At 48.4% G+C, this 11,696-nt stretch overlaps 1 protein-coding gene across 1 annotated transcript in view; it reads right to left on the reverse strand.

Moving 5' to 3' along the window:
* The window catches only part of NWD1 (NACHT and WD repeat domain containing 1), a 61,856-nt gene that overhangs the window by 35,002 nt on the left and 15,158 nt on the right, over window positions 1-11,696 (reverse strand). Inside the window, exons 4-6 of the mRNA XM_004688642.1 lie at window positions 8,492-9,767; window positions 2,009-2,212; window positions 1,314-1,473 (exon numbers count right to left, since the gene is read on the reverse strand). Of these exons, the coding sequence (XP_004688699.1) occupies window positions 1,314-1,473; window positions 2,009-2,212; window positions 8,492-9,767 (1,640 nt within the window). The remainder of the gene's footprint in view (window positions 1-1,313; window positions 1,474-2,008; window positions 2,213-8,491; window positions 9,768-11,696) is intronic.

Here is an 11,696-nt window from a genome sequence, read left to right on the forward strand (position 1 = left end):
AAAAACAAGGAGTCTGTCTGCAGAACAGACAGCTTTTGGAAAATAATAACATTCCTGGGCAAGGGGGAAGCATGTACAAACGTCAAAAGATGACTAGAACAGAAGCAGTTTTTCAAGGGTGAATTATAAAGCAGCACAGAGGATCATGGTGGGGGATGAGTCTAGGGAGGTCATAGGCAGATCAAGCAGGCACTGAATATTGTCAGGAGGTTGGGGAGCTATGGAAGGTGTTAGAGGAGAAGCATGATTATATCACAGTCAGAAGTTATTGTGTAGGAGGATGGGCTGGAACAGGAAGTCCTGAGGTTGGAGATGAGGAAGGGGGCAGACCATGTCCGAGAGGGAGGAGATGCGATTGAGTTTGCAGTGATTCTAAGCACAGGGGAGCGGGTCTGGTCTTCACCAGAGAAGAGAAAGGGCTGCATGAGGCAGAATCAGACCTGGTTCTTCCTCCCACGTCCAACAGGGAAAACACAAAAAGGTGAACTGCAACAAAAGATTTAAAGAGCATTTCCTAGTCTATCATTGAGCAATGGTTATGGGACACTGCAGTAAGGGAAAATGGAGAGGGCCATGGGAACTCTGTAGTCAGTTTTAGCTCTGATCAGAGTGAAGGAAGCTTAGAGAAAAACAATCAAGAAGGAGGAAATCTTGGGAGGCTTCCTGAAGGAAGAGACATTTGCGTTGAGCCTTGAAGAGTTTAAGAGGCAAAAATGAGGGAATAGCATGTAAGCTGAGGATGCCAAACCTTAGTGTTCCCAGGCACAGAAGAAAAACTGGAAGGAAATGTGTGACTAGCAACCCTGGAACTGTGGGAGTGGGTGTTCCTGTGGGGGATTTGCTCTTTGATTTTCCCTATGTGTTCTACGACATACTACTCTCCTAAATAGGAAATAAAATAAGACATATTTGAGGAATCAGTGACTGAAAGTTGGATCATGCCAGGAAAACTGCAGAGAAAAATGTCAAATATCCGTCCCCAAATGGGGAGGAAATAGGTGTGCCTCCGGAAGCTAATGAATTAAAAGTCTGAGAGGCCAGAGTTTGGGGAAGTTCTAAGTATACTTCTTGAATGTTGTAACTCTGCCTTGCCTTGGAAAGTTAGAAGGTCACACATTCTCTATGTATAGCTTCTTAACTCCAAATTATACTCAGGGGCTAAGCGCTATCTCACACTTTGTGGGAAGGGGAGAAAGTCAGGAGGTTGTTTTAGATGGAAATGTGGGACAGATGGCGGGAGAAGGCCAATGCCACGCAGACTTAGCTTGGCCACAGAGAGCGGGGCAAGGCTGCAAGGCTTCCAAACATCTCACCTTCCGGTCCAGGTTCAGGGGTTTCCCCACGAGTGGCAGGGTGATGAGTTTCTTGGTGCCCTGGCTCCAGGCTCCAGAGAAGAAGTCAGCCAAGATTCCGTGTCTTTTGGCTTTTGCAGGACCTGACAGGTAGCGTTCTTCGACCACCTCGGCCAACTGTCTGCAGCGGGGAAACGTGCTAAAGGGTCTAAGGAACTGGTCTATCCATGAGGTGTTCCCAGGTGCAGTCCATCCCAAATCCCCTTTGGGATGTTTGCTGGGTCTGCTGACAACCTGTACGAACGTGTCACTTAACAGCTATCTACAAATGGGAGACTCTTTTTTTTTTTTTCTTAAATAAATTTACTTGTCAGGGGCTAGGGGGAGGGGAATATTAGAGTCCGCTCATGGGTCATCTTTTGGGACATACAATATTCTACAAATAGATTAAGATGCTGGTTGTACAACATTGTGAATGTGCTAAATGCCACTGAATTGCACACTTTAATGGGCGAGCTTCATATTATGTGACTTTCTCCTCAATTTAAAAAGCAGTTAGTTGCACTCAAGCCAGTGGCATAGAGACCCCTGCATGCTATGCTAAGTGGATTTGGTTCTCCAGGAAGGGGGAGAGAAAGATCAGGAACAAGGAGGAGGCATCTGGTCAGTGAGTCCTGGCCCCTGGTGACCCAGACGGTCACTGCTGGTGGATCTACCTTTGGGCGACAGCCAGGAGTGTGAAGCCGTCCACAGGACGCCGGGCTAAGCAGTTTCCCAGGTCTCGACGAAGCCGCACCCACAGCAGGGGTGGGAAGCGCAGTAGCTCCTTGCTGGGCGGGGTCCAGTCCTGGTACACAGCCTGCAGGATCTCATCGTCCAGAGACAGGACATCCTTCAGCTCTGCCTCGGAGAGCCCGTGCCTGCGGGAGGAGGGACAGGGCACTGGGATACACCACGACTCCTGCATATGGAGGACACAGAAGCCCAAGGGGGGTTGTGGGGGGGGGGAGACATATCACATCAACAAAGACTTTACCCTGAGGAGGTTTGTGTGGCGGCCAGCAGAACCCACACCTGCTGCTGCAGCACCACCCAGGGAGCCTCTCCTGATATTTCCTCCTGCACACACCTGCAGAACCCCGAGCCAGGCCCTTCCCAACCTCGGAGGAGTCAGGCAGTGTAGAGGAAGAGAGGCAGTAAATTCTGAAAAGAAGGCAGAAATCGCTGTGCTCAAGACTCACTAGGGTCTGAGAGAAGACTGAGTTAGAGAAAGGAGGCGTTTCAGAAAAGCAGAGATGGAGGTTTCCATGCAGAAACTGGAATGCAGTTGTAATTCCTATAAGCATCAGACTAGGAAAAATGCAGGATTTGCCTGCAAATTCCCCAAGGATGGGGTATCATCTGATCATTTCAGATCTCCCAGGTGAGAGGGAGGCTGGCTTCTGTTTGCACTGAGTGAAGTGCAAACACCTACTGTGTGCGTGTTTTGTGTGTGTGTATTAATTCTCTGATGTGGATCAAAGTCTTCATTTTGATGAAACACTTGACACATTATTCACAGACCTTTCTTGATTTATAATGGGGTTACCCCTCCCATAAGCCCATTGTAAATTCAAAATGCGGTAAAATGAATATTCATTTACTCTCTCTCACTGTTGAACCTCATAGCTCAGCTTAGCTGACTTTAAAGATGCTCAAAACACTGATATTAATCTTCGTTTGGGCAAAGTCAGCTATACAAAGACTGTTTTATACTAAAGTGTGGACTAGCTCACTTAACCATGCAACACTACACCCTGTCACATCTTGCTCTTTGCCCTGGTGCTCCTGGGCTCATTGCCACTGCCAGCCTTAGGAGGGAGGGTTGGACCTCACCCACTGCTGACCTGGGGAAAGATCAAACATACAGTTCCTACTGGATGCACGTTGCTTTCAAATGTCATAAAGTGGGAAAATTATAAAATTTTGAAGAGTTGTCTGTTCTGAACAGTTACAGAAACATTTCCTATTAATGGGAGCACGCAACATCATAGCATGCACACTAAACACTGACAGCCCTCTCTGGAGGCAGGCCCCACCCTGGATCAGCTAGGCTTCAACAGCAGTAATCCTCCATAGGGGCTCAGGAGACCCAAAGTCACATAAAAACAAGTAAAGATCTGTGAACTATTCCTGGTCAACACCATTTTCCTGTTCTGCTGAAACCTTGCTGCAATCTTTTCCACCCCCCTGTCCCCACCGACATCTGCTATCTGTACTTTCAACTGAGTCTCCAAACTTGACTGGGGCAAGGCAAAGCAGATCATGTTTCTCCAGTTGTCAGAAAGGGGCACTGAAGTTTGGGTGTTCATGTCTCTGACTGCCCGGAGGGAGAAGGACTCCATTCCATCCTGCTCTTGAAGGCTTGTGCCTTGTCAAATCTAGAGCTGAGCTGTCTGATGCAAGAGCCATCAAGCACATATGGGCATTTAAAGCTAAGCTCCTTAACTAACAATAAAATTTTAAATTTGGTTTCTGGTTTCATGAGCTGCCTTTCAAGTGTTCATTAGCCACAGGGAGTTACCATACTGCAGAGCTTTGCCCTGTGGTCAGTGTTCTACTCAACCTGAGAATAGCGCAAAATGGGGGATGGGAAACCAGCCCTTGGTCACAGAAGATCCACTCAGCATAGAGCCTATCTCCATCTCAGGGGCATCCCCTTGACAGTGTGGACTCCAGCACGGACCCCTCACTTGCCCCCAAACGCGGCTCCCGTTAGCTGTCTTGCAGAATGAGCTGTGTTGTGTGCGTGAGCACAGTCCTCTGTGTAAGCTGGCTGAGGAACATTGCCTCGTCATGGAACTAGTCTTTGCCTCTGTTTCCTTTTCTGCTAAGAAGAACAGAAACAAGGTGCCCTTGCTGAGGTCTGACCCTTAGCAGAGCAGGGGTGTTCTCTCTGTTGTGCCTTCTGTGCAGAGGACTTGAGGGGCAAAATGTGAACCTCCCACTGCTGACATTAGGGGTGGATCCTTCTTTGTTGTAGGATATTTAGCAGACTCTCTGGCCTGACAGGTAGCATGACAGGTAGATAGATAGACATTAGGTTACTTATAGGTGGATAGATAGAGTTAGATACAAATGATGATGGTGGCAGTGGGGGTGATAGACATAGCAGATGACATGATGGATGGATAAATGATAGATAGCAAACAGATAAATAATAGGTGATAGCTGATTGGTAGATGAGAGAGACAGACATGTACTCCCATGCTAAGACAGGGATTCTCATCAGCAGCACTGTAGATATTTATTACTCCTTCTTCCCCTGTGAGGGGCTCATCCTCTGTGGCAGGAGGTTGGGCACCTTCCCTGGGTTCCACCCACTCGGTGCCAGTGGTGCCCTCACCCTAAGTGACAATAAAAATTGTCTCCTGGCCCTCCCTGGTGGCACAACGGTTAAAGGGCAGCTCTGTGGAGCTGTTGCAGCCACTGTAGCACAAGTTCGATCCCCAGCCAGTGAGCTGTCCCACATGACTTGGCAGACTTCTTTTGTCTGGCCTGCTGCTCCCCTCAGTAGTGTTTCAGTAGATCTCCCCATTCTGTCTCTGGTGAATCTTCTCACTCCCAGGCACCTCTGGCCTGTACCCCACTTCTTGTATCATCAACAAATAATTTTTTAGAGAGAAAAGTGTCTCCAGACATCCTTAAGTGTCCCCTGGGGGCAGAAGTGCTCCAGGGGAGGGGTCATTGGCTGAGAAATCATTGAAATCTGTTTGAGAAGCAGGGTCAACCATCTTGCCACATGAATATCATGTGTGAATATATTTTTATGAACCTGGAGGTGCCCAAGTCATCTCCCCGACAGTCACTTCTAAGCTGACCTCCCCCATACCCTGAAAGGGATGATCCTACATCCCATGAGCTGCCCTCTCCCTGCTTTAAATTGGATCTTGGGATCAAGGCAATTGATTTCTGTCTCCTAGGATTTTGGAATTAATACTTAAGAACAAGCCGGTCAGATTGCACCAAGCTTCCAAATGGGAGTTCTGGATGTTAATGGCAGCTTGTGGCAAGCTGAATATCTGGGGAGGGGAAAGGAAGAGTCTAGAACAGAAGTCAGTGTGTTGAGAGAACCCAGAGAGAGAGGAATAGGAAACAGCTCTTATTCCTGTGACTTTCTTGTTTCCATGACAACTCTGCTTCTTCCATGCAGCAATCATCAGCATGACCTGACTGCTCACCCCTTTATTCTGGAACAAACCCCCTCTGTCTTTGTTCTTTTGTGCAGTCTAGACCAGGCTGACACTCTGGAGGAACCAGTTATAAACCCTGGGGTAGGAAAGCTGGTGTACACGCCTCTGCAGTTGGCTGGGGGTGGCCTGTAGTCTCTGAGCTGCTCCAATCCCTTGGCATCAAGCCCTTATTTCTTACCCACTAGACTACGTGGGTTTCTTTCCCTGTCACATGAAAGAAAACACCTCCTCATTGCCATCTTAACGGATTGGTGGCACAAGGCAAAGTTCCCAAAGAAAATTGCCTCCCATACTGTGAAGAGGTAACACGGTGTTGTCCCAGCTTCTGCTGATGGACTTGAGTGTTTTTTGAGCTTGTTTGCATGAAGGCAAAGCTTTGTTGCTTGGGGTGTCTGCTAATTGGCCTCCATGCCAACCCCTGGGGGAGGAGAGCTTGGTGGCTGGGTGTGTGTGTGATGAACACGCTCCTCTCTCCTGCTCATTATTTTTGATTCGATGTCCATACTGGGCAATTGCTCCTCACACACAAGTCCCAGGCTTAAGGGAGTTTGCAGGCCTCTTCTCTAGGTTGGGCAACCACACTGAAGCCTTCCATTCGTTAGCTCCATAAACACAGTGAAACTGGATTTTCCCATTTGCTTGTTGCTGAAACCCTAAATGCCTGAAATTAAGCATATGTGCATGCTTGTTGTCAATTCTTCAGAGGAATCTGCTTTAAAAAGATCTTTTTTCTGGGATTCCCACACTGCTTATTAATTACAAAGGAAACATTGCAAATATATGGTAAAAACCAAATCCACACCTGAGTCCAGGCAGGGGTCGCATCGGGCAGCTTTCTCCTGACTGTAATCATAGGAACAGCAGACCGACCCAGATGGAGGGACATCACCATCCCCTCCCAGAGCCGTGGCTGGCGCCAGCTGTGGCAGCAGCCCCAGGGAGAAACTAGGGGCCCAGGCCCAACATGACCTGCCAAGCCAGAGCCTTTATGCAGACACACCTGACCTCCATAGATCTGCCAGTGGTTGACCTATGAAACAATGGGCCTGTACTCTTTAAGAGAACAAAGACGGCTAATGCTCCAGATTAAAGGAAACCAAAAAGACTTGACAACTAACACAATCCTGCACTGGGGAGTAAGCTGAGGCAGGGGCTATGAGGACATTGTTTAGATCATTGGCAAATTTTGACTATAAACTATGTATTAAAAGTACTGTTGAATCTATTATGCATTTCTTAGGCTTTATAATTGCCCCATGATAACATGAGGTTCAGATTGTCCTTGTTCTTAGGAAATGTAGAAAATATTTAAGGGTAAATAGAGGAAATGCCTGTGATGAACTTTCAAGTGATTCAGGGAAATTGCGTGTGTGTGTGTGTAATAGATACAGAGACAGAGATGGAGAGAGATAGGATAGGTAGGCACGGTAGATAGGTAGCTAGGCAGATAGATAAGCAGAAGGAAGGGAGGGGGAAGATATGTGCTGGAGACATAGAGAGCAAGAAAGACACAGAGGGAGAGAGAAAGCTCATGCGGCAAAGGGGTCATCCGGGGTAGGGTATGCGGCAGTTCCCCAGCAGAACCTACTGTCTTCAGGGGACGCTTGGCAGTGCACTGAGACATTTGGTTAGCATAGCTGGAGGGACTACTGGGACTCAGTAGGTGGAAGCCAGGGCTGTTACTCATGCCCTACAGTGTGATGGTCCCCATCACAGAGGGTGCTGGAGCACCAAATGTTAGTAGTGCTGAGAGGGAGAGGCCCTGCCTGCTATCTATCTATCTGGCCTACTTATTCATCTACCTATTCTCTCTCTTTCTCTTTCTTTTTAAAGATTTATTTATTTATGCATACAGAACTGGGGTACAGGCCAGAGGTGTAGGGGCAGTGAGAGGGCTCACCAGAGACAGAGTGGGGAGCAGAACAGGCTGAATGAAGAAGTACACTGCTGAGGGGAGCAGTGGGCAGGTCAGGAGGGGAGGTCTACTACGCCATGTGCATCACCTCACAGGCAGGGATCGAACTCATGCTGAAGTGGCTTTAGCTTCTTAGTGCTGCACTTTAACCCGCTGCGCCAACAGGGAGGGCCTTATTCTCTCTCTTTTTACATACATACACACACACACACACACACACACACACACACACACACTGCAAAAACTGATCTGACCTAGATTTCAGCAGTGCCAAGGCTGAGAAATGCTGGTGTATGGGAATTCTTGCACTATTTTCACACTCTGGGAGTTTTCCCATTAGTCTATATTTGTAAATATTTCATAGTAAAAATGTTACAAAAGACATGTCATAGACAAATACACAGAAATTGAAATCATATGGGTGGTTGTCAAGGCTGAGGAGGAGGATGAGGGTGGAGGTTAATACGAGCCAGGTTTCATTTTAGGGTGATGTAAAGTTCAGGAGCTGGATAGTGGCACAACATTGTGGATACACTACATCCCCCTGAAATGTACAATTTAAGAGTAAACTTTATGATATGTGATTTTTACTGGATTGAATAATGCTCCCCCCAACCATTTATGCCTATGTGGAACCTGTGAACATGACCTTATTCAAAAACAGCCTTCAGGGAAGTAGTCAAGTTCAGATTAAACCACCTTAGAGTACCTAACCAGTGTGTGGTCTCCTTACAGAAGAAGGAAATTCGAACAGACACACAGGAGATCCCATGAGACAAGTAAAGCAGGGATTGGAGTAATATGTCTACAAACCAAGAGCACCAAGGATGCAGCAACCCCAGAAACTAAGAGAAAGACCGAGAACGGTGTGTTCATGGCAACCTGGGTCCCGCTGATGCCAGGATTTCAGTCTCTGGCTCCCAGACTGTCAGAGAATACATTCCTTGGTGGGTTCTAAGCCACCCAGCTTGTGACTTCCTCAGGAAACAGCCTAGAAAACAAATGTCTATGGTCTACCTCAGGTTCAGAAAGAGTAAGAGCAACAGGCTTACCGGGAAGACACGATATAGCCCAGCACTCCAGCCACCAGGAGCTGCCCATGCGTCTGCTCCAGGCGGGTGCACAGCTGGTGTATGGCCTCCTGCGCAGTAGAGGCCAGGGGGGCAGGCACAGTGAAGGAAGCCCATTTCCGAGCCTCCTCAAATGCCAGCCTCAGCCGCCCTGGGTGCCCACACTCTGGGAGGCTGGCCCACAGCAGGTCCCTCTGCACCTGGCTCAAGGTCCGCCTTGAGGCTGAGAGCAGCAGCTGGATCATCTGTTGTCCTTGGTTCCCAGAGAGGGGTTTCACCTCCCAGTAGGCCCCTGGGTCAGTGAGTGTGTGCCGCATGATGTCTAGGACGCTCCGCTGCTGTCCAGAGCAGGCCGAGAGGATGAGGTGGACCCGAGGGGGGCACCTGGGAGGCAGCCAGGGGATCCTCCGTGCCTGGTGCATGGAGTCTACAGCATCCACAGAATCCAGCAGGATCACCAGGGACTCGAAGTTTCGGCAGGAGACTGTGTAGAGAAGGGTATGAAAAAACTGGACCACCCTGGCGTGGGCCTCCAGGACCTGGGCAGGGGGCAGGGGCAGCCCATAGGCCAGGCACACCTGGAAGCAGATGCTCTGCAGCAGGCCGCGGGCGTCTGAGCTCATCTGTGATGTCCCCAGAAGTCGGAGGACAGTCACCGTCTTGCGGCCGAGCAGCCCTGGCATTTGCTCGGCCAGTTTGCACATCAGAGCAGTTTTTCCAATGCCAGGGGGCCCCCAGAGCACCAAGGGTGTGTGGTGGTCACTGTTGTTCTGCCGCAGCCACTGCCCAAGCTGAGCCAAGAGGTCCTGGCGACCGCAGAAGGTCCGAGTGGCTTCGGTGCTCAGCGCTAGATGGTGGTGGATCTCTTGGTACAGCCAGACCAGCTCTTGCCTGTTCCCTTCCTGCTCCCGCAGACGCTCCAGGATCTGGTGGTTGGCCCTGGCCACAAACTGCTCACCCAGTTCTTTTAAGTAGCGGGCATGAGCCTTGTTTTTGGGGTTCACCAGGTCTCGGCTCCAATGCAGGTGGTGGGCCTTAAGGACTCCAGGCTGTGTATCAGCAATGCGCCCCTTGAGGCCGCTGAGAAGGTTCTGGGCATCTGTGTCCAGGCAACCATCTGCCAGCCGGTCCACCATCTTGAGGGCACAGTCATCCAGAATGTGTTTGTTGAGGTCCTGAATCTCTCTCAGGAAGACAGTGGCTCCCTGGTCCCCGTCCACAGGGCTCAGCAGGCCCTGCTCTATTTCCCACTCTATGACTGGAAAAATGAAAAAGATGGAAAGAGAATTGGGTCACTTTTATGTCACCAAGCCAGCAGAGGGAGGCTCGGAGATACGTTGCAGGGGTAGGAGTGTTGGGTCTCAAACTTAAGCACATGTCCCCTGTCATAACCATAGATCGCATGCAAATTAATGTTCTTGTGAGTACTGATAAAACTTAATTTATGAAAACAAGGGATGGGCTGGATTTGGCCTGAGACATAGCTTACCAGAGTTATCAGGTAGATTTGAGAAAACCACATGGCTGGGCCCCACTTCTTAGCAGTTCTGATTCAGCAGGTCTGGGTGGGACCCACAGGTTTGCATTGCCAACAAACTCCGAGGAGATGCTGAGGCTATTGATGATGCAGGGGCTGCACCAAGAATTGCACTGCTTTAACCATTATACTCAAAAAAATCTTGTTATTGGCAGCACAGTGATTATGTGTAAAGTGGCGCCGTTGTAAAACAATACCATCAAACTCAAAACATTGAACACAGACTTATTGTAGAACATGCCAATCCAGGGGTCCTCCCTGGTGGCACAACAGGTTAAAGCAAAGCACTATGAAGCTGTCCACAGCCACTGCAGCACGAGTTTGATCCCCCGCCAGGGAGGTGACCCACATGGTGCAGCAGACCTTTCCTGACCCACCTGCTGCTCCCCTCAGCAGTGTGTTTCAGTAGATCTGCCTGTTCTGCTCCCCACTCTGTCTCTGGTGAATCCTCTCACCCCCTGCACCTTTGGCCTGTACCCAGCTCTGTATGCCTAAATAAATAAATCTTTAAAAAAATTCCAATCCTTCTCCTAGATATGGATCCAAGAGAACTGATAACAGAGACTGAACTCTGTACACATGTTTGTAACAAAACTGGTGGGAAAAGCTCAACTGTCCATCAATAGTTCAAGACAAACAGTCCATTACAGATAGGGTGTAGCACTGAGCCACAGAAAGCAACCAGAAGCAGTGACACACGCTCCACTGTGGGTGAACCTCCAAAACATGGTGCTGAGTGAGAGGCCAGACACAAGGGCCACATGGTGTGTGATCCATGGATATAAAATGTCCTGAGCAGGTGAATCCTTACTGACAGAAAGTAGATTAATGGTTCTCAGGCTTGGGGGGAGGGGATGGGGAAAAACTGTTCATGGGGATGGGGTCTCTTTTAGGGAGATGGAAAGTTCTAGAATCAGACACAGATGGTAGTGTCATAATGCACAACACTGTGAATATCCTAAATGCCTCTGAATTATACACATTAATATTGTGAATTTTATGCTATGTGAATTTCACCTCTATTTAAGAAACCAGCATTACCAGTTTGGGGTTTCTCCCTCACACATTCATTTAAGAACCCTTTGCTGAACTCATATATGCCCTCACATTGGGATCCAGCAGTGAGAAAATGCAGAGGCCCCTGTTGTCCGCATGGGATGGCCATTCTAGTCTTAATGAATAAAAACACACATAAACAGAGAGAAAGGTGAGCAGGTAAGTGAGCAGGTGTATCTCAGTAAGAGAAGAAGGACAGGCAGGACACTTGAAGCTGCAGTAAAAGACATAGAGGCCACACAGAGAATTTGTAATGAACCTACATGCTGAGAAATGGGTCAGCACATTTTTCTGTAAAGGGCCACATAATAAATATTTTAGGTTTGAAGCCCAAATAGTCTCTGATGCAATTATTCGATTGCCCTTGTAACAGAAAAGCGTCCACAGACAATAGGCAGACTAATGCTCGTCTGTGTTCCAATAAAACTTTAATTATAAAAGTAAAGGAGTGCCCCTAGGTATCTACCCAAAAGACACAAAAACACTGATTGAAAAAGATACCTGTACCCCCATGTTTATTGCTGCTTTATTTACAATTGGAAAAACATGGAAGCAGCCCAAATGCCCAAAAGTAGATGACTAGATTAGAAAGAT

This window comes from Condylura cristata, unplaced genomic scaffold (assembly GCF_000260355.1).
Source record: "Condylura cristata isolate star-nosed mole 26May11 unplaced genomic scaffold, ConCri1.0 scaffold00024, whole genome shotgun sequence".
Lineage (NCBI taxonomy): Eukaryota > Metazoa > Chordata > Mammalia > Eulipotyphla > Talpidae > Condylura > Condylura cristata.